This window comes from Amaranthus tricolor, chromosome 14 (assembly GCF_026212465.1).
Source record: "Amaranthus tricolor cultivar Red isolate AtriRed21 chromosome 14, ASM2621246v1, whole genome shotgun sequence".
NCBI lineage: Eukaryota > Viridiplantae > Streptophyta > Magnoliopsida > Caryophyllales > Amaranthaceae > Amaranthus > Amaranthus tricolor.
Genome location: NC_080060.1, coordinates 16,683,019 through 16,705,221, shown reverse-complemented (window position 1 = coordinate 16,705,221; position 22,203 = coordinate 16,683,019). Strand labels below are relative to the sequence as shown.

Genomic DNA, 22,203 nt, shown 5'->3' with positions numbered 1-22,203 from the left:
ATTGTTGCCCTTGTTAACCCCTTTTTTTTTAGACTTCCCGGACTTAACAAACAACTCACTGCCACTCTCCCCGTTATCACCTATAACTTTCTGATGAAGTTCCTTGGTATGAAGTGCTGCCTTCACTTCTTCTAAGGTTAGTGAGTCTTTACAAACAACAAAAGACTCAACAAAATTCTCACAGCTAGACGGTAGAGACTCTAGTAAAATAGAGTTAAGTTTTTCAAGATGTTCCCGTAAGGGAGTACCTGACTGCATTCGGAGGTTGAACAACCGCTGCTTTAGCAATAATTTGTTGGTCAGCGACTTAGTCATATACAATGACTCCAATTTCATCCATAGTTCCGCCGCTGTAGCTTGATCATCGACCTCTTTGATGATATATATGATCATCCAAACTCAGCAAAATGGTAGAATGAGATTTTTCCTCCATTACTGCTAATTGCCCGTCAGTTAACCCGTCTTCCGACCCCGCAGTAGTACTCTTCGAAGCCAACGGACGCCAGATTAGCTGCTGTTTCAACAGAGCCTTCATCTTTATTTGCCATAGCCCGAAGCTATTAGTCCCGGTAAATTTCTCAATTCTTATTGTAGAATCTCCAGCCATTATTCCACTCAAAAACTCTCCAAGGACTTAAACCTGAGCTCTTGATGCCAATTGTTGTGCGACAGCGGAAGTAAGTTCGTTGAACAATAATGAAACAATAAGAAAATTCAATGCAAAATAAGAAATTGACACGAGAGATTTAACGTGGTTCACTATCAATGTGATAGCTACATCCACCGGCACCAAGATCAAATAATTTTACTTTGATTGCAAAAAATTACAAGATGAATTTCAATCACACTTACAAATTAATGGCTCTCTTATGATCTCTCTCAATTTTTGTGAATCATCATGTATTATTCCCAAAATGGGAGTTTATATACTAATGCCCAATAAAAGGAAGTTATTACATAATAAACATAAAGTAACCGTTCCAAAAGACACCTCCCGTGAAAAGAAACCGTCATTTCGCATGCTGTGTACAACTACGCGAGCCGCGAAATGGAGACATAACACACTCCGCGCCCCGCGGACTGAGGCAGCAGCTTCTCCGCGCCCCGCGGACTGAGGCAGCAGCTTCTCCGCGCCCCGCGGACTGAAGCAGCAGCTTCTCCGCGCCTCGCGGACCTCCTCTTTGACCCATACTCATCTTCTTAAATGGTTCTTGCTAGTTTGAGTCACCATTAACAACAATCCCTATAAGAAGACACTAAAACAAACTATGTTGCACACTAATGCATCTAGACCAAAAACAACTAAATCACTACATCTGATACAGATCTTACTGAAACTAGCAAGGATAGGATTTTGATTTTGAGGCAAAATTCAAGCTCATACTCGATTGCACGATGGAAAATTGTTTTTGAGCTCGTAAAGCAACACCAAAATTGTAGTCAAGTACATTGCGTGCTAGTATTAGCATTGTTAACATGTTGCAGTTCGACAACAATGACACTGATGTTATCTTTGCTTTTGCGAGCAAGCGCTAACTCCACCAGCATGGCCGCAGAAGCGGCTGCACAGTTTCCTATTACGCCTACCCTTTTACTTAAAACTTCACCTGAACAACACTTCCTTACAATATCACAAGCAGTCTCAACGCCGACTACGTCCCATAACCCATCGCTACCAATCACTAGAAAATTGTCTGTTTTGGTGCGCTTGTGCACTCTTACTTCTGGTGTTGAAATCACATTTGGCTTCACATTTTTTGTATCTCCTGTATTACTAGTAACTATTAGTGCCCCTTTCAAGACAGAAATTGATTCAAAATATAACATATGCTACGTAAATGTCTTTATCCAAAAATTTTATACAAATTTTCAAATAAGATCTTACAGTCAGATCATTTCTAATAAGCTGACTCAATTTACACTTATTGTCTTAAAATGATTATTTATAACTTTGCAATAATTGCTTACAGTTAAAGTAAACTTTTTATAGTCTTAGAGTGATCATTAATCACGTTAAAGTCTTTTAGTAATGAATTAGAGAAATTGGTTTTTTATATGGATCGTCTCATAATATGACAATCTCATACAAGATATACCGAAAAGTTTACGCTTATGGTTGAAAGGATGGAGAAGCGTATAAGGCTGAACCCAAATTATGATGGACCCTACTTCAAAGTATATTTTTCGATTAAGTTTTGTGTTTGAGAGTACACCAATAGATAAATAAAGATTCAAGTATAACTGGATTTGATCCTTATAACTCATTTTCAGAAAAAAAAATATATAATTGTTACTCTATTTTATTTTGATTTTTAGATCCTAGACCTTAACAATTAAGATTAGGGTCTAAGTTGAAATTCACTTATAAAAATGTTTTTTTTTGACCTTAAACCAATTTGGTTGAATCATAAGAGTAAAGGGGACTAGGTGAGCAAATACATTATAATTGACCCAAATCCAAATATAGTTTGAACATAAGAATAAAAAAGAAAGTACACACAAAATTTGGAAATGACTCCACATCAGTCATCAGTCATCAGTCAACGCCCATATTAGCAATTAGGGGATCGTAAATTAAAAAAAGTCAAAAAAATAAAAGTAAAGAGGTCGGAAAAGTATGAAGCAATAATATTAGCTTTATGTAAATGAAAAATTAGTGGAGCAGATCAACTAGAAGAACCACAAAAGTAGGCAGATGGGATGGGGTTGGACCCCTGCATACCTGATACAGCGGTTGATTCCAAATTCCTTACATTTTCAGCTTGTCTTGTGAGCTGCATTGGCCAGAACCAAGATATATTTATACTCAGAAAACATAATGAATGAAATTTATATGCAGACTGCATTGCACTAATTAAAATTATGAGTTCTCACCAAGTCTGCAAAGATTTTTACCCATTTAAGGCCTTCTTAGTTTTACTATCATATAATGGTTATCTAGAATACTAATTAATATATAATTTGGGTCAAACACTCGTCTCTACATGCATAAGCATAAGGGTAAAACTAAATCAATTGTTATTGTTAAATGATATAGATCACATAACTCAATTAGCAAAAATTTTTTTACATATTACATAGGCCATGATCTAGAAAGGCTTTGCATCCAAAACTTCTTTGGTCATATCATATGTTAAGCTAGAAATCATTTTTAATTCTTGAAACTCCAATAGCATTATGTTAAGCCTCCTTAAAATTTACCCTCACGTTTTAGTGAGGGTTAAAGATTAATATTTAATATTAGGCTTTTTTAGCCTTATTTTATTGCAGGGTTTTAAAAACTAATAATGGAAAATAAAATAATGGCTTAATTTTCTCAAAAAATAAATAAAATTATGGTTTAATACTATTAATAACCATTACATCATTAATTAATACTTCAACCTTTAGCTGTCAAAATTTAATCAATTCGAAATTCAATGCAAAAAATTGTTTGGAATATTAATTATCAAATTTGCTTTTAGAAAAAAAAATTAAATATTGTAAAATTACAAAGACTACGAGTCTACGACTGAAATTTGGTACTACTTAAAAATCAAATTAAGAGTTTTACGTAATCGTATTATTAGCTAGCAAATTAAAAAAGAAAAAAAAAAGTAGAACCATACCTTAGTGTCACTTGATAAAGTGAGGACGTTGCCGTCACAAGACAAAACCGCCTTCGAATCTCCACAATTCGCCACCACAATTTCCTGTGAGCCCACCAAAACAACCAATGCAGTGGACCCTACCAACTCATCTAACACAATAGTGGGCCCTCTTACACCAATACTACACTCATCCCGGGCAATCTCTTCATCCATCCTAGCAAAGCTAGTAGCCATCACATTCTCCCACTGCTCAGCCCCCAAAACTGCAAATTGCTCCGCCACCACGTGGTGAAGTCTCTCCTTACACTTCTGAGTCACCCTGTAAGCCACCCCGTTTCCGTCATACACACCAAAAAAATCGTAATTGAGATGTTGATCAAGGTCATGGTCATTAGCCGGAACCACCGTCACTGCATCCTCCATGGATCTCCTACGTCCGATCACCGAAACCGCGCCATGAGAGAGAGACACAGTTGATGGTTTCTCCATTGTCTTCCCCTCTGAGCTTACTACACCAAAAGCTTCTGCTGGTATTACTCCTTGTAGAGTGTTAGTACTAATATCTTGTACCTCTGCATTGTTAAGAATATTCCTAAGCATATATGTAGTGTAATAAAATATCAATGGTGGACCTATAAAGCGGTATGAGTTATCATACAATTCATTTTTCTTGAAATTCTCAACAAAAATGAACCAACCATGTAAATTAACTATTTTATAGTCTTCTATACCTACAACATAAATTTTTGTGTAGAATGATATCAAAATAAAACTATTTCTAGTTCATTTATATTAGTTTCTTAAATCTTTAAAAGTCATCATTTATAATTTTAAAATGATTACTAAAAATTGAACTAATTATGTGGGGTAAAAATAACATAATAAGAAAAATATAAAAAATAACACTAGTCATACAAACTAATAAAAATGTTGAAAAATGACAAATGTCATTCTAATTAAGAAGCCTTGACAAATTATACATACATACATACTAATAAAAATGTTGGAAAATGACAAATATTTTTTTTACGGAGCCTTGACAAATAGAATTATTTTAGTGGATGATAGTTGATTGCTTTCCTAATTTATTTGATATTTTTTTAATTTGAGCTAAATTAGGTAAAATATTTATACAATTTATCATAACAATTCTATATGCGTAACCTATAATTTGTTACGTTTAATTGAATGAAAAAACATTATATTCTATGAATAAATACTAATAAAAAGATTGGAAAATAACAAATATTATACTTAGAGAGTCTTGGACAAATAAAATTATTTTATTGAATAATAGCTCACTACATGACAATATTAACCTAATTTAGAATTGATTTTTTTAAAAATCTAAAGCTAAATTAGGTAAAGTATATTTATAATTTACTATATCAATTCTATATGCCTAACCTGAAATTTGTTAAGATTAATTGAATGAAAAAGTGATGTCTTCTATAAATATTTTGAACAAAATTAGTATTTGATTTTTGCTTTAAAAAAATCATGTTGGATAAATATAATTACGATAATATATAATTGTATTATTCTTTCAAATAATATTTTTATACATTTCATACTAAGAAATTGGTGTATTGTAGGAGGTTTTTATACTAATTATTATTAATTGAAAACATAGTCATTATTATTATACTACAATTTGTACACTTGTTGATTGTATTCTTTTTAGTGATTTATGGAAAGTAACGCATCTGATCCCTTCATGCTCACCACAAATTCTAGAGTTATGTATTTGTTTATGAAATATGAAGAACTGCATGCATGTGAATGAAGAATTGAATATTCTGATTTAATCCACTTATTGGCCTAAATTTGTTCCACATTTCAGACAAAAAAATGAATTATTTGGAAAGCTGCATCCCTGCATGTGTAACATACTGGTATAGATTAATGCCTCAAAATAAGGAAAAAGATAACAAGGTTATTAATTATCATCACAACTAAAATACTACCTCAGTTTTGGAATACTTGCTATACAAGTATTTTTGGTACTGTTAGTTATTCAAGCTTATTTTATATATTGTAGTTAATATGTTTGAAAAATATAATTAAAATGATGTTTTGTTTGAATTGTCAAATTGTGTATTTTTAAAATATTAAATTTTAAAAAATTTTACTTGCGCATCACCCAAAATATAAATAATCAAAATAATACATTAAATTGTGTAACAAAGTGAACTAATTTAGAAACCCGTACGATGCACGTATTTATAATAATCGACATATGTAAATTTTGATTTATAAATAAAGGTTAAATTATATATTCGTTATCAGATTTCAAATTTCAGTATTTAACAATTTGATAATAGACATTTAGATGTAGATAATGATGCAACTATATATATATATATATATATATATATATATATATATATATATATACATATATATATATATACATATATATATATATATATATATATATACATATATATATATATATATACATATATATATATATATATACATATATATATATATATACATATATATATATATATACATATATATATATATATATACATATATATATATATATATACATATATATATATATATACATATATATATATATATATATATATATATATATATATATATATATATATATGTGTGTGTGTGTGTGTATGTATATATATATATATATGTATGTATGTATGTATATATATATATTACCAAATTTAGATTTATAAATAAATTATTGTTTGTTAATTTCTCATAACAATTATTTATAAGGCTGTAAGATTTAACTTTAAAATAATGTCAAATTCGCAATATAATGTAAAAAATGCCAAATTACATTAGAAACACTTTAAATTCAAAACTCTTTTAGTATGTAATTTTTCTTTTTATAAAAAATTTCATTATTTTATCCAACTTTTATTTGGTTTACATCTAAGTAGTTTTTGGCCCACTTAAATCTTGACAATTGTTTGGGTAATAAAAAGAGTGTCACGTGAAATTTGGCAACTCTTTAATTTGTTGTATGATTATAACAATTACAATGAAATCGAGGAAGTATATTCTAATAATCATATAGACATATTGTTCGACACATCAGACTTGTTTGTCAGATATTGTAATTTTTTTTTTTTTTTGAAAAGTACCTATTAAGATTAAATAGATCAAGAGTAGATAAGGTTACAAGACTTTGGGGAAAGGGGTGCATATAGATAGTATCTCCTATAGAACTCATGTTCCATCTAGCTACCATATGGGCCACGGTGTTGCCACTATGACGGACTACACTACGCCTAACACCCCTAAAGGAGATTAGCATAGAGCGAATACGATCAAGAAGAATGTAAAAGGGGGAAAAGCCATGAGAAGAGCTGGTAAGCGCCTTGAAAACAGCAACATTATCACCCTTAAGTTGAATGTGAGAAAAACTCATTCTAATGGCTACTTCCACGCCAAATGCGGCAGCGACAAGCTCATTCACGGGAGTTGACCAAGTTGCGCATACTCGTCGAATGCCAACAACAATAAGATTACCATGTAAATCCCGACAAACAGCCCCCAAGCCCCTATCAGCCCTATTAGCCACATGAGCATTCACATTAATCTTCACCCAATTGGATTCTAGAAGAGACCATTAGGTAGGTAAAGCAATTGGATTCTAGGTGAAGCTAATGACTGTATCGAAAATGTTCTTTGGACAATCTACAAAGATAACTTTATTTCTCTTGAACCATATAGCTCACATAGCAGTAGCTATCAACACTAGTATAGTCTTTGAAGCATTCTCTACCAACCAGCCGTAAAGATCACTAAATGAGGTTCTAGGGGCCCTCGACAAGATCAATCCTCCTGGATGGTCATCCCATACTGGTTTGTTCAGATTGCAATCCACAAGAGCATGGCATGTTAATTCTACTTCATCCTGACAGCGGTCACAAAGTGGAGACGGAGCAATGTGTCTTCTAATACGTTCCTGATTTGTAGCCAAGCTTCCTTTGCAAGCTCTCCAGAGAAAATGGCACATCTTCAGTGGACACTCTAAGTTCCATAGTTTCGACCACAGTCTATCACCAACGCCCAACTGAGAATTTGATTGAGTAGTGATCACTCCAAGTCTGCCTAGCCAATAGCCTGATTTAATAGTATAGTGACCATCATTCGTGTGTAGCCAAAAGAGACTATTAACGGGCTAGCTGCAAGATAAAGGGATACTCAAGATAGCCTCGTGAGTGTCATCGTCGATGTTGTGCCCGAGCATGCTTAGGTTCCATTGACCAATGTTAAAATCAATTAAATCACTAACCCTCGTCAACTTAGCAGTCGCATTGTTGTAGTCCAAGCTACGAGCTGCCCCTTGCATGGGAATCCACTTGTCGACATAGGCATCAATAGAGAGCTCATTACCAACTTGCCAGCATAAGCCCTCCATAAGGAGAGATTTTTTTCCCCCCATAGACTTCGCCATGTGTAGCTAGGGCCATACCCTCCCATTGCATAAAGGACATCGAAATGTTTGTAGTACCGAGCTTTTAGAGTAGCCTCGAGAAGAGGGCATTCCCCTTAGTGGATACGCCAAATTTGTTTAGCAAGGAAAACAGAGTTAAAACAACCAATGTCTCCCATGCCTCCTATGTTCTTAGGGAGACAAAGGTTCTTCTAGCTATGCTAGTGCATTTTTGAATTGCCATTCCGCGACCCCACCAAAATCTCACCACCATGGAGTTGATATCGTCAATGATGTCGTCTAGTATACGGAAAATGCTCATGAGATAGGTGGGAATAGATTGGATCGCTGCCTTAATCAACACCTCTTTGCCAGGACGAGATAAAAACTTTTCTTTCCATCCTTGGAGCTTCTTCCAGATTCTTTCCTTGACGCTTGCAAAAATAGTATTCTTCGATCGACCCACAATGGTAGGAAGCCCAATATACTTATCATGGCGATTCACTTCAGTGACCCCCAGTCTTGATGCAATCTCAGCTTTCAAACTAGGTAGAGCATTCTTGCTAAAGGAGATTTGAGTCTTATCATAATTAACTTTTTGACTAGAAGCTCACTCATAGGTGCTAATGATGTTAGCTATATTGGAGCATTTTTGCAAGAACACGTTAGCAAAAATGATATTGTTATCAGTATAAAATAAGTGAGAAATAGCTGGGGCACCTCTACAGACACGGGTGCCATGAATGTCTTTCAACCGGACTACTCGAGAGAGCAGGGATGAGAAGGCATCAACATAGATAAGGAACAAGTATGGGGAGATAGGGACACCCTAACGTAGGCCCTTCGATGGAATCAGGTTGCTAAAGATACTCCCATTGAGCTTTAAACTGAATTGCACAATCGTTATGCAACTCATAATTCTCCGCACCCAAGCATCGCTAAAACCCATATTTAGTATCACCCATTCAAGGAAAACCCACTCCACACGGTCATAAGCTTTGCTCATGTCGAGCTTGATAACGAGAGAGCCCTTAGAGGAAGAAGATTTGTGCTTCATAGAATGAAAGACCTTAAGAGCAATGATGGCGCCTAAGAACGGTTTCTGCTTGTTCGTCATAACTTTCGAAAGGATATTGTGTATCACATTGCAGCAACTGATGGGTCGAAACTCAGTCATTGATTTTGGTGCTTTACACTTTGACATAAAGGTGATGCAAGTCTTATTGATGCCTTCCAAAGAGATCAAACCACGCCACCATTTAAGCACAAGATCAACAACTTTCAGTTCCACAATTGACCAAAAGTGCTGGTAGAAAAGGGCGTGAAAACCGTCGGGACCTGGAGCTTTTGTGGGGTGCATTTGGAATAAGGCTTCTTTGATTTCTGCAGCAGTAGGCTCACGGTTCAGGCTTGCCTTCATATCCTACGTCACCACCCGTGTAAAATCCAAGAGAGCATTATCCAAATCTTACGGATATCCTGATTGGAAGATCTGCGACAAGTAGTCTTCAATAATCGGCTTCATATCTTGAGGGTTCGTCATCCATGTACCATGATTATCCATTAAGTCTTTAATGGTGTTTCACCGTGGTCTCGAGCTGGCTTTATGGTGAAAATATTTAGTGTTCCTATCTCCATCTTTAACATCATTAGCACGAGCTCGCATGAACCAATAGGACTCCTTCAGACGGTGTAGATTGTCGAGTTCACTCAGAGATTTGCAAGTTTGGAGAATGTGGGCATCGGGTACACAATTTTGCGCTTTCAAGATTTTCTTTTTGAGCTCGCGAAGGTCTTTTTTGCCCAGGCACGTGTGTAGTTCTCAATCTTTGCTTGAACACTCCCACCATCCCATTCAGTCCACAGCTCTTCCACAATTTTCTTGCACTCATCATTTGAAAGCCATAGGGATTCGAACTTGAACGGTCTCAATGCCTCCTCATCATGAACAGAGTAGTCGGCTTCTAGAAGAATAGGAGCATGATCCGAGTTATAAATAGGGAGATGACTAACATGAAAGCACTAATAAATGTCGAGCCAGTCCGAAGATGCAAAGAATTTGTCGAGGCGTTCCTTAGTGTGAGACTCCGGGTTCTTCCCTCTGCACCAGGTGAAGGATCCTCCTTTTACCCCAAGTCTTTGAGTTCACACGCATCTACCCAGTTACGAAAAGCTAGCATGTCGCTTTCACATCTAACACCACCTCCTATCTTCTCCGTCGGATTCAAAATCTCATTGAAGTCTCCAAAAAATAAGCATGGTCCACGAGCAGCATTACGTAATGTACAGATAAGGTCCCATGTTTTGTACTTTTGTGGTCGATCCGCCCACCCATAGATACCACACATATACCATTTGTCAACCCCATTGGGGTCCGAAACCTCCACTATAATATGATTGGCCGAGTAGGACAACAAGGTGATGTCATACCCATTCCACCTTATTCCAAAGCCACCTAAATTACCAGTATTGCTCAAACAAAAACCCGCATCGAAACCACAACTGACTCTAACAATATCTAATCTTTCTTTTGAAATCATAGTCTCCATAACGAACACAACATTTGGCCTATCACGCCAGCACCAATTTTTGAGGGCTTTAACTATCAAGGGATTTGCTAACCCTTGACAGTTCCAACTTAAAAGTTTCATTGTAGTTCACGGGATTGGTCATCGCCAACTCCCGCTACTTGCCATTCAGGCATAATAACTCTCTCTCCCACCGTTTTGATCGTCTTCACCTCTACATCCACAACTTCCTCCATCGCTTTGCGTTTGCTGCGGCTGTCATCGTTGTGAGGATTAAGAGTAGGAGGTGCAACATCATCATTACTCGAGCCTACCTTCTTATTGATAACAACACGTCGACGTGGTCTTCCAGGTTTTTTGGTGCTGTGATGCAAAACGAAGGGCTAATTATGGCCTTTGTTATGTAATGATTCTCGTTGTTTAACAACCTTAATCAATAACGCATTTAGAAACCCGAAATACTTCACAAACAAACACACAGACACTCACAACAGACCAAGAAGGCACTTCTTAATTTTCCGATGTTGATGACTGAGGCACTTTGTCTGCCTTGTATGATTATTCTATGATGTTCACAATGCAAGGTTGTTTAAGCCTTGATTTTGTTGCTCCTTCGAGAATCCAAGTTGCTATGTAACTCTTCAAACTCTCCGGCCAAAGTTGCTCCACAACTTTGATGAAGTTTGCACAAAAACTTCAAAACAGAAAAATCCTTTTTCTGAAAAAAAAACCTCTCTATTACTTTGATTGATCCAAAATGTGAAAATGTATTACATGAGAACCTAAGTATATATAGAGTTTGGTATCTAAAACTATCCGTTACAAATGATTCACTTAATACACGTGGAGTTATTTAATCAAAACAGAATGCAAACAGAAGGCCAAATACTTAGGGAAAAACTGATCTTCAAGTCCTGTCTGACCAGCCCTCCTTCCACGTGTCTTCTAGTCTTCCCGGTGGATTATTAGTGTGACTCGAGGACCTCTATGTCTAGGTCCATGTAGGGAGATGTCGTTCCAGTCTTCCTCCTGGTCCAGGTGGTCCTGGTCTACGCTTTGAAGGGCCAGCAAGGACTGTTGGTCGTCAGGTTCCTCTGTTGTTCTGTTCTTGTTATCTGGGGGTTCTCTTGGGTCCCATGAGCTAGATTCTGTGGACGTTTGGCTTCCTTCAGCTTCCTTGAGTATTCCTAGGTTCCTTCTTGACAAGTAGGAGTTATCATTGCTGCTCCTTTGCTTTTCATGAGCAATTGGCGTAGATGTTAAGCCACCTGCACTGTTTTGTTCCTTGATGACCTTTGTGGGACTCTCGTTGCTTGATGCCTTTGCATCAACTCCTCCCTCTTGGGGATGAATTGTCCCCAATTCTTGATCTGGTTGATGCAATGTCAGATCTCCTATGTTAAAGATAGAAGAGATGTTGTACTATGTAGGCAGTTGGATCTCAAAAGCATTGTCTCTATATTTCTTCAGGACTGGATATGGGCCTATGGCTCTTAGTAGGAGTTTATTCTTCCTGAGCTGTGGAAATCTATTCTTCCTGAGGTACACCCATACATGATCACCTTCCTTTATTGGTGGCCTTGCCTTTAGGTGTCTATCATCTTGCATTTTATACTTTCTCTTAGTCTCCTCCAGATTGGTATGAACTTGCTTGTGAGTTGCTTCCATCTGTTTGATCAGCTCTTCTACTTCCACCTGTTTGCTGTCATATAAGGGTAAATCAATCAGAGATGTAGGAAGTAAATGGTTAGCACCGTACACACATTCAAAGGGAGTATGCTTAGTGGCACGATTAGGAGCCCTGTTATAAGCAAACTCAGCATAGCATAATTTCAAGTCCCATTCCCTAACATTCTTGGTCACTAAGGTCCTTAGTATGGTTCCTAATGTCCTGTTGGTCACTTCTGTCTGACCATCAGTTTGAGGATGGTAAGCTGTGCTAAACAATAGTTTAGTGCCTAGCATCTTCCATAAGGTTTTCCAGAAGTGGCTCAAAAACTTACTATCCCGGTCAGAGAAAATGGTCTTGGGTATACCATGCAGCCTAACAACTTCAGCAAAATATAACTTGGCTATGTGTTGTGCATCATCTATTTTAGTACATGCTATAAAATGTGACATTTTAGAGAATCTATCCACCACCACCATAATAGCATATTTCCCTCTCCTAGTCTTAGGTAGGGCTACCATGAAATCCATGCTTACATGCTTCCATGGTTTTTGAGCTATAGGTAAGGGTAGGTATTCTCCCTTGTGAAAGGTCACCTTTGCCTTAAGGCAAGTCTCACATCTCAGCACATGTTTTCCCACTGTGCCAAGCATTTTAGGCCAGAAGAAATGTTTAGCTAACATGTCAAGGGTTTTCTGAATCCCAAAATGCCCTGCTATGCTCCCCTCGTGCACTTCTTTCACTAAAATAGATCTAAGAGGCAGCTTAGGTATGCATAGCTTGTTTCCTTTAAACAAGTACCCTTGGTGGATGCTAAATAAACCCTATGGTGTGGTATTACATAGTCTATATATGTCAGCAAAATCAGAACATGTTTGATACTGATCTTTAATGAATTCAAACCCCAAAATCTTAGAGCCTAATATTCCAAGCATGCTATATTTTCTACTTAATGCATCAGCAATGACATTGGTCTTTCCCACCTTGTACCTAGCTGAGAAGTCAAAGGTCTGCATGAATTCTACCCACCTTGCATGGCTACTACTCAACTTATGCTGAATATTAATATATTTCAGGGACTCATGGTCTGTGTGAAGCACAAAGGGTTGGATTCTTAGGTAGTGAGACCAATGGTCAAAGGCCCTAATTATAGCATAAAATTATTTATCATAAGTGGAATAATTGAGCCTACTGTTATTCAGCTTTTCATTAAAAAAAGCTATGGGTCTACCCTCTTGAACTAACAGTGCCCCAATTCCCACTCTACTTGCATCACATTCTAATTCAAAGGGTTTGGTAAAATCGGGTTGTTTAAGGATGGGAGCCTTGCACATCATATTTTTAAGGGTTTCAAAAGCTTGTTGGGCTGCTGCAGCCCACTCAAATTTCCCTTGTTTTGTGCACTCTGTTACAGGGGCCATAACAGAACTGAAATCCTTGATGAATCTTCTGTAAAATGATGCCAACCTATGGAATGATCTTACTTGTGTTAGGGTAGTGGGTGTAGGCCATTCCTTTATTGCTTTCACCTTTTCAGGGTCTACTCTAACTCCTGTTTTGCCTATGATGTAGCCCAAAAAACTGACTTCAGGCAACAGAAAGTTACATTTCTCCAACTTAGCATACAGCCTCTGTTTTCTTAATACCTCAAATAACTGCTGGAGGTGTCTTAGGTGTTCTTCCTTTTCCTTACTATAAATGAGTATGTCATCCAAATAAACAACTGTGAATTTTCCCGAAAATGGCCTCAAGATTTCATTCATTAACCTCATGAAAGTGCTGGGTGCTCCAATTAAACCAAAAGACATCACAAGCCATTCATATAAACCATAATTTGTTTTAAAAGCAGTTTTCCATTCATCCCCTGCTTTCATCCTAATTTGGTGGTATCCATTCCTGAGGTCCACCTTGCTAAAGCATTGAGAACCACCCAATTCATCCAAGATATCATCAATCCTGGGTATAGGGAATCTATATTTGATAGTTATGTTGTTTACACTACGGCTGTCAATACACATTCTCCATGTACCATCCTTCTTTGGCACTAGCAGAGTAGAAACCCGAAATACTTCACAAACAAACACACAGACACTCACAACAGACCAAGAAGGCACTTCTTGTTTTTCCGATGTTGATGACTGAGGCACTTTGTCTGCCTTGTATGATTATTCTATGATGTTCACAATGCAAGGTTGTTTAAGCCTTGATGGTGTTGCTCCTTCGAGAATCCAAGTTGCTATGTAACTCTTCAAGCTCTCCGGCCAAAGTTGCTCCAATACTTTGATGAAGTTTGCACAAAAACTTCAAAACAGAAAAATCCTTTTTCTGAAAAAAACCTCTCTATTACTTTGATCGATCCAAAACGTGAAAATGTATTACATGAGAACCTAAGTATATATAGAGTTTGGTATCTAAAACTATCCGTTACAAATGATTCACTTAATACACGTAGAGTTAGTTAATCAAAACAGAATGCAAACAGAAGGCCAAATACTTAGGGAAAAACTGATCTTCAAGTCCTGTCTGACCAGCCCTCCTTCCACGTGTCTTCTAGTCTTCCCGGTGGATTATTAGTGTGACTCGAGGACCTCTATGTCTAGGTCCATGTAGGGAGATGTCGTTCCAGTCTTCCTCCTGGTCCAGGTGGTCCTGGTCTACGCTCAGAAGGGCCAGCAAGGACTGATGGTCGTCAGGTTTCTCTGTTGTTCTGTTCTTGCTATCTGGGGGTTCTCTTGGGTCCCATGAGCTAGATTCTATGGACTTTTGGCTTCCCTCAGCTTCCTTGAGTATTCCTAGGTTCCTTCTTGACAAGTAGGAGTTATCATTGCTGGTCCTTTGCTTGTCATGAGCAATTGGCGTAGATGTTAAGCCACCTGCACTGTTTTGTTCCTTGATGACCTTTGTGGGACTCTTGTTGCTTGATGCCTTTGCATCATGCTGCCCCAAGTGGACCCAATCACGAAAGGTGCCAAGACTCCATCCAACAGGTTGCAGCTAGGAGGCATAGGGGGAAGAACCATCTGTTAAAAGCCACTGAAGGTCATTTGATTCGTTGTTTAGTACTAGTTTGCCCTTCCTCCTCTTGAGAGGGTTCATTTGATTCGTTGCATGTTTCAGGGAGGACATGAGGAATCGTTGCACCAAGTGTGGTAGCAGCATTATTGGGTGGGAGGACAGGTTCATTAAAAACTCAAGTGATGATCCCATCAGAAGACAGAGACCTAATCAACCCCCCTCCATCTCCACTAGATCGTGGCATAACCGTCTTTGTATGAAGGTCAGGTTTAGGTGTAAAGAGACGACCACCCCTACCTTTCAAAGCTTCAACTTCTTTACTTTTGCTCAAGCCTTTACGTGGAGAGGCTTTGATGTCGAGCCCCCATTTATTGCCATTGTCCTTCTCTTTCTCCGTATCCTGTCTGCAACCTCTATCGGTGTGACTCATGAGACCACAGAGGAAACAAAAATGGGGTAACCGCTCGTATTTTAGGCCAATATTCACGATCAAGTCTCCCTTCAACAGTATCTTTTGAAACCGTTTTAGGGGTTGCGAAACATCAAGCGTTATTCTAACCTACAAAACGGTTCAATTTGCAGAATATCAGATATTGTAATTAATTCCTATAGCAATTTGTGTTGTTTGGTTGATATAGGAATTTTAAATTAACATACACAAAAATTTTTAAATACTTATATTTCCTTTTATTTTTTTAGCAGGATATTTCTTCAACCTACCTCAACCTAAATATTAAATGTTATACGTTATAACAAGGACGCAGCACAACTCTCATATGAAGGGCGTCAGACGTCACAATGTTATTTTATTTCTTGTTGATACATAGTAGGTCCATACCATTGAGTTTTAATACTAAACATATATTTTTAATTTATTTTAATTATTTATATTATGTATCTATTTTTAATATCTAATAAATGATTTGATTTCTTGACAATATTAATTTAGTCAATTCAGTTCAATTTAGTACCAAAATTTTTTTTAATTCCTTTTAATAATTACATTATGTACTTATTTTTAACACAAATAAATTTCGTTGAATCCAAAGTTGATAAATTCTCATATATGTTGTTATTTATTTAAATAATTTCTCTTCACCGCAATAAACAAAATATAATTATTTTTTTCAAATCATAGATACTCTTTCTTAGATATCTATTGTTTTCAAAATTTCTAATCAAAATTACTTAGCTTTGAAGATCCTTAACTTACACTTTTTATCATTTGTTAAGGCAGTAATACAATCTTGATATTTAGTACATATATAAAATTGACTACAATAAAAGATTTTCACATCACGCTAATATCCCTTTAATAATAATTTGTAGTTCAAGTAAACTACCATTTTTAAATGTAATTATTTAAAAACATTATTACGGAAAATAATTAAAATATCATTTATTTGTAGATAATAGGGAAATTCTACATGGTAACATCGAACTTTCATGAAACACGAGTGGTAGCATTTTTGTAAGATTTTTTCACATGGTAGCATCCAGTTAACACTAGTATTTGCCTTTAAATTCTTGGCAATTTCCGTTTAATTCACCATTTTGATGTTTCTATACTTATTAAGTGTTGGATGTGGTCTTTATAATTTGCCCTAAATCATTTTTATGCTCTCAAATATTTAATTCGTTATTTTGATGTTTAATTCACCATTTTATTCATCAACACTCTCAAATGTTGCAATAATTTTTTTTCATTCAAATTGTTGGCATTTTTGACAAAAAGTGCCTTAAGCACTACTGCATAAGCCATATTGTTCACTTAATGTACTTAACTAAGATTATAAGTTCAAACGGTGCATTTCAAGAACTAACACATATGTACTTAACTAGGGTAAATTATAAAGACAACAATTTGAATGAAAAAAATTGTTACAATATTTGAGAGCGTTGATAAATTAAACAGTGAATTAAACGTCAAAATGTTGAATTAAACATTTGTGAGCATAAAATGGATTGGGGCAAATTATAAAAACAACAACCAACAATTAATAATGGTAGAAACGTCAAAATGATGAATTAAACAGAAATTGCCAAGAATGTAAAGGAAAATGCCACAGCAGTTAGATGGTGCACAAATTGATGCTACCATGTGGAAAAATCTTACAACAATGCTACCATGTGAAATTTCCCTAGATAATATGTTGATGTAAAATTGTCATGTTGGAAACCTATAACTAATAATATTGCTCATTTAAGAAAAGTCCATAAGTCTGTCATTTATCATTTTTGCACTTAACCATTAAATGAAATCATACAATATTATAAAGGAACTGAAAAATTCCACATTGTGATTTTATAAAGTTTTGCCAAATGGAGCATTTTTACAAATTAAAATGTGATTGTGGGTGATTCAAAAGATTTTATTATATTAATTACAATTTCAAGTATTAAGGGTAAGTTTTCAAAAAGATTTTATTTGATCAAATCATACAATCATTCAGTCATACATACTATAAAGAACTGAAAAATCATACAATACTATAATAAAAATGAAAAATTCTAAATGGCGATTTTGTAGAATTTTGCCAAATGAAGCATTTTTACAAACTAAAATGTGATTGTGTGATATTCAAAAGATTTTATTACATGAATTATAATTTTTAAATATTAAAGGTAAGTTTTCAAAAAAAATTTATTAGATCAAATCATACAATCATACAAAACTATAAAAGAACAGAAAAATTGCAAACAAAGATTTTATAGAGCTTTGCTAAATGAAAGCATTTTTACATATTAAAATGTGATTATAGGACATTCAAAACTATTTTATTATTTTACTTATGATTTTAAGCATCATACAATGTTATAAAATAAGTACAAAATTTCAAATGGTTATTTTATATAGAGCTTTGCCAAATAGATCATTCCTACATATTAAAATTTAATTGTGTAAAATTCAAAAAGATATTATTAAATTAATTATATTTTTAAGTATCAAAGATAAGTTTTCATTAAAAATTTATTAAATCAAATCAATCAATTAAAATATTTTGAAAAACTTTACATAACGATTCTTGATTTGATTGCGGCTGTTTTGCAAGTAATATATATTCTGGTTGTAATATATAAACTATTTTATATATCAAGTGATGCATATCTTTTATAATATAAAATATTTCATTTAATTTAAAAATTTTCAACGTTATACACATTGTTACTTTTGTTGGAAAATGACAAATGACAAGTCTAAGAGTTTTGTCATATGTTTTAATTTTATTGAAAATTAGTAAATTATTGAATTATGTGGATTGTAAGTTTGCAAGCATGTCAATTTCGACACAATTTCTTAAAAAATCGTTTATTTCACTAAAATAGCTGCTTTTGGACATAATATATAATGATCAATAATTATTTATTCAATCATGCTATAATTATGTTGTGTAATAATTATCTTAATTTTTGCATAATTTTATTAATATTGTAGTTTGATAAATATAGTATGCAATTACATCTTAAATTAAAATGTATATTTATAAGTATTTCCATACTAACAAACTTCATGCGTTGCACGAGTTTGTATACTAGTAAGTGATAATCAGCATTGTTCATCAACTGAAAATAAAATCCATGTAAATTACAGTAAAACTTCTGTTATTTTCCCGACATCTTTTAAAAATTTAAAAATTAATAACAGTATGCAATAAAAATCAAGAACAACACGCAACGACATATTCCAATTATGTAAACCATACTCCGTATCATTTGTTGAAAACTCTACTCCCTCCGTGCCATTAAATTTGCATCATTTTCCCTTTAGGTTCATCCCACATAATTTGCATTACTTCTATTTTTTGATAATGGCACGACACTATCTTTAATCTCATCCATACATTTAAATTTTCTTTTAATTTTATCCATACAATTTATTCTCTCTCTTCATTTATTATCATTTTCTTAAAATTAGCCACTATCACTATGATGCAAATCAAAGGGGACTAAAGGAGTATCAAAGTAAAATTATGTAATAATTAGAGGTTTTGTCCAGATCCTTATTTTAGGTTCTTATTCGACCCGTTTTCAAAAGGATTTTGTAAGGTCCAGATTGAAAATGATTTGAGAGGGAAACAAGCTCTACTAAAATTAAGAACGAGCAGCTCTAAAAGTACTTAATATATAAGCGACATGTTTCTCTATCTTTGAAGACCTTTCTCGAGTCGAAGGACTCTTTGACCGTACTCTCCTCTATGGGTATGAGTTGCCGTCTTTCTTCCTTCCCTAGACCCTGACCACAGTTTTCCATGAGTGGGATACACTGGGTATGATGATGATGAATTAGAATAATTTGTGAATCACAGCCTCAAAGATTTTTTTTTGGCGAATTACGAAGCAAATTGACCGTTTACCAACTCGAATGACCTTTGACCAGCCTAAATGACCGTTGACCATTACTAATCATCTTTGACTTTTGTTGAGCATTGCTAATCATCTTTGACTTTCCTAATCATCAATAGTACCCATGTGTTTTAGCACTTTAACGCCGTTGACCATAACGATATTTTTTCATAAAACGCACGTCGCAATTACTTTGATAGGATAACTCTTTCAGAAATCCGGTCAAAACAAGTACTTATTTGCCTATTTTCTGACACATGGACCGAAAAAGATATTTAATGTCGTTTTTACCTATTATAATGATATTTTTTGAAAAATCAGCGACGCGACTATCCTTATGGGGTAGCTCTTTCGGAAATCCGGTAGAAACAAGTACTTATTCGATTTGAAAAATCAGTCACGTAGACCAAAAAAAATATTTCACGTCGTTTTGTGGCTAAAAATGACGTCAAATATCTTTTTCAATTAACGTGCCGAAAAATAGGCGAATAAGTACTTGTTTCTATCCCCATAAGAATAATCGCTATGTCCATTTTTTGAAAAGGATATCGTTATAATTGGTAAAATTAACGTTAAAGTGCTAAAACATAAGGGTACCATTGGCAATTAGGAAAGTAAAGGAAATTATGTTGATGGTCAACAAAAGTCAAATGTGATTAGTAATGGTCAGCGATCATTTAGGCTGATCAAAGGTCATTTTGACTTGTCAACGATCACTTGGCTTGAATGGCATTAGACTTAATACTTTGAATGGTATAATTCACAAAAAATAAACTTTGAGATTATAATTCGCAAAAGCCCTAAATTTAAAGGGCGTAATTTGCAAATTATTCATTTAATTATTATAAAAAACAATGTTAATGGAAACTTAACATTTTAACAATTTAATTATTATAAATAATAATTTAATCATTTTAAATTGATCATATAATAATTTCTTGTGATAAAAACGGGTCGTGCCAGACCAAACTTGAAAAACCTGGCCTATGTAATGCCTGTATTAAATTTGAAGGTACCTAATCCAGCCAAGCTCATATTTACTTAAGCTACCTCTCATCTGGTCGGCATCCGATTCATTAAACACCCTTAATAATAACACAAAACTAGTGATATTTGAATTGTTTCAATCATACGTACAGATATATGCTACTCGACTAAAAACTCTATACTACATCCTTCGTTTTATATTGCTGAGTTACGTTTACATATTTCATATAAGACGAGCGAAATTTAAACAAAATGAGTACACAAAAGATGATATATAAATATATATATATATATATATATATATATATATATATATATATATATATATATATATATATATAAAAGAAATGTTATTAAATTTTTATATATTTGGCTTGAATTATGTTTCAAAATTGGGTAAAAGCAAATCCAATCAACATAATGAAAGAGAGAAATTAGTATCTGAAATTCAGGGGAACGCGATACCTGGAGAGGAAGTGGTGGTAGCAGATGATGATGAACGAAGATGATGTTGTCGGCGATGCTGACATCCGATAGCGGTTATGGTTGCATATTATTAGCTGTTTAATTCTTGTTCTATGATGGAACAGCTTCCTTTCTTAGGCCCCTGCTAAGTCTTACTATTATTATTAATACTTTTTTTTTATAAACTTGTTTTCTTGACTTTTGTACTTTACTCAACATCTCCAAACATAAAACACAAAAACAGAGATCAAAATAAATAGTAGTAGAAAAGAGAAGAAAAGTAATGTTTTGATACTTGTAACTTGTAGGGGAATGGGACAGCAATACACAGTCGTGTTATATAGTTAAGTTAAACCTTTACTTACTTTATACTACTCCCTCCATTCTTGAAAAAGTTTCCACTTTCCATTTTAGAGTGTTTTATTTGTTGTTTCTATTTATATCATAATATTTGTACAAAAATAATCTTATTCGTCCTCATTTTAATATTATAATAATACTTATAGTTCCCACATATCTTTCACTAACTTCATTTTAACATTTTTATATTTCTTATGGTTCCTATATGTTTTCCACTAACCTTATTAAAATATTTTTTTATTTTTTGTTGTCCCCATATTTTTTTCATTAACTTTATTTTGATATTTTAAAATATTTATAGTCCCTACTTATCCTTTATTAAATTTATTATTCAATAAATAATATCTCTACCATCTAAAACGTTTATTTTTCTTAATTCTATTGAACAATTCTAATGAGAACTTCATTAAAAAATGGAGGGACTAGAAGATAGGATCTCTTTTATCGTTAGTAGGTAGAATAATACTCCCTCCTATTCAGCCAAAGAATTCAATTTGACTTTTCACGGATTTTAAGGTGGGTCAAAATAAAACCCTAAGGATAGGATAGAGAGTGATATTATGGGTTTTTAATGAATTGATTAAGAGATTAATAATTCCCTTTATATTTGAAGATACTTATATGCTTTTACAAATGGTGAATATTGTTCACCTCCAAACGTCTTTAATTTTTATCAATTCATAACAAAAATTACATAGTTCGGGCTCATAACCGAAAATACATACGTTCTACAAATACATTACATAATTAGTCCGACTAATAAAGAAAATTACATAGTTCGACTACTTAATCTCGGATAGCCTTCTCAATTCTTCAATAGCTTCG

At 34.4% G+C, this 22,203-nt stretch overlaps 1 protein-coding gene across 1 annotated transcript; it reads right to left on the bottom strand.

Moving 5' to 3' along the window:
• Positions 1–866: 866 nt before the first annotated feature.
• Positions 867–4,219, bottom strand: LOC130799457 (probable protein phosphatase 2C 8). The gene is made up of 3 exons (XM_057662549.1): positions 3,609–4,219; positions 2,723–2,774; positions 867–1,766 (listed from the first exon to the last, which is right to left on the bottom strand). The coding sequence occupies exons 1-3, from the start codon at positions 4,188–4,190 to the stop codon at positions 1,441–1,443; spliced, it is 960 nt and encodes a 319-aa protein (XP_057518532.1). The 5' UTR covers positions 4,191–4,219; the 3' UTR covers positions 867–1,440.
• Positions 4,220–22,203: the final 17,984 nt, after the last annotated feature.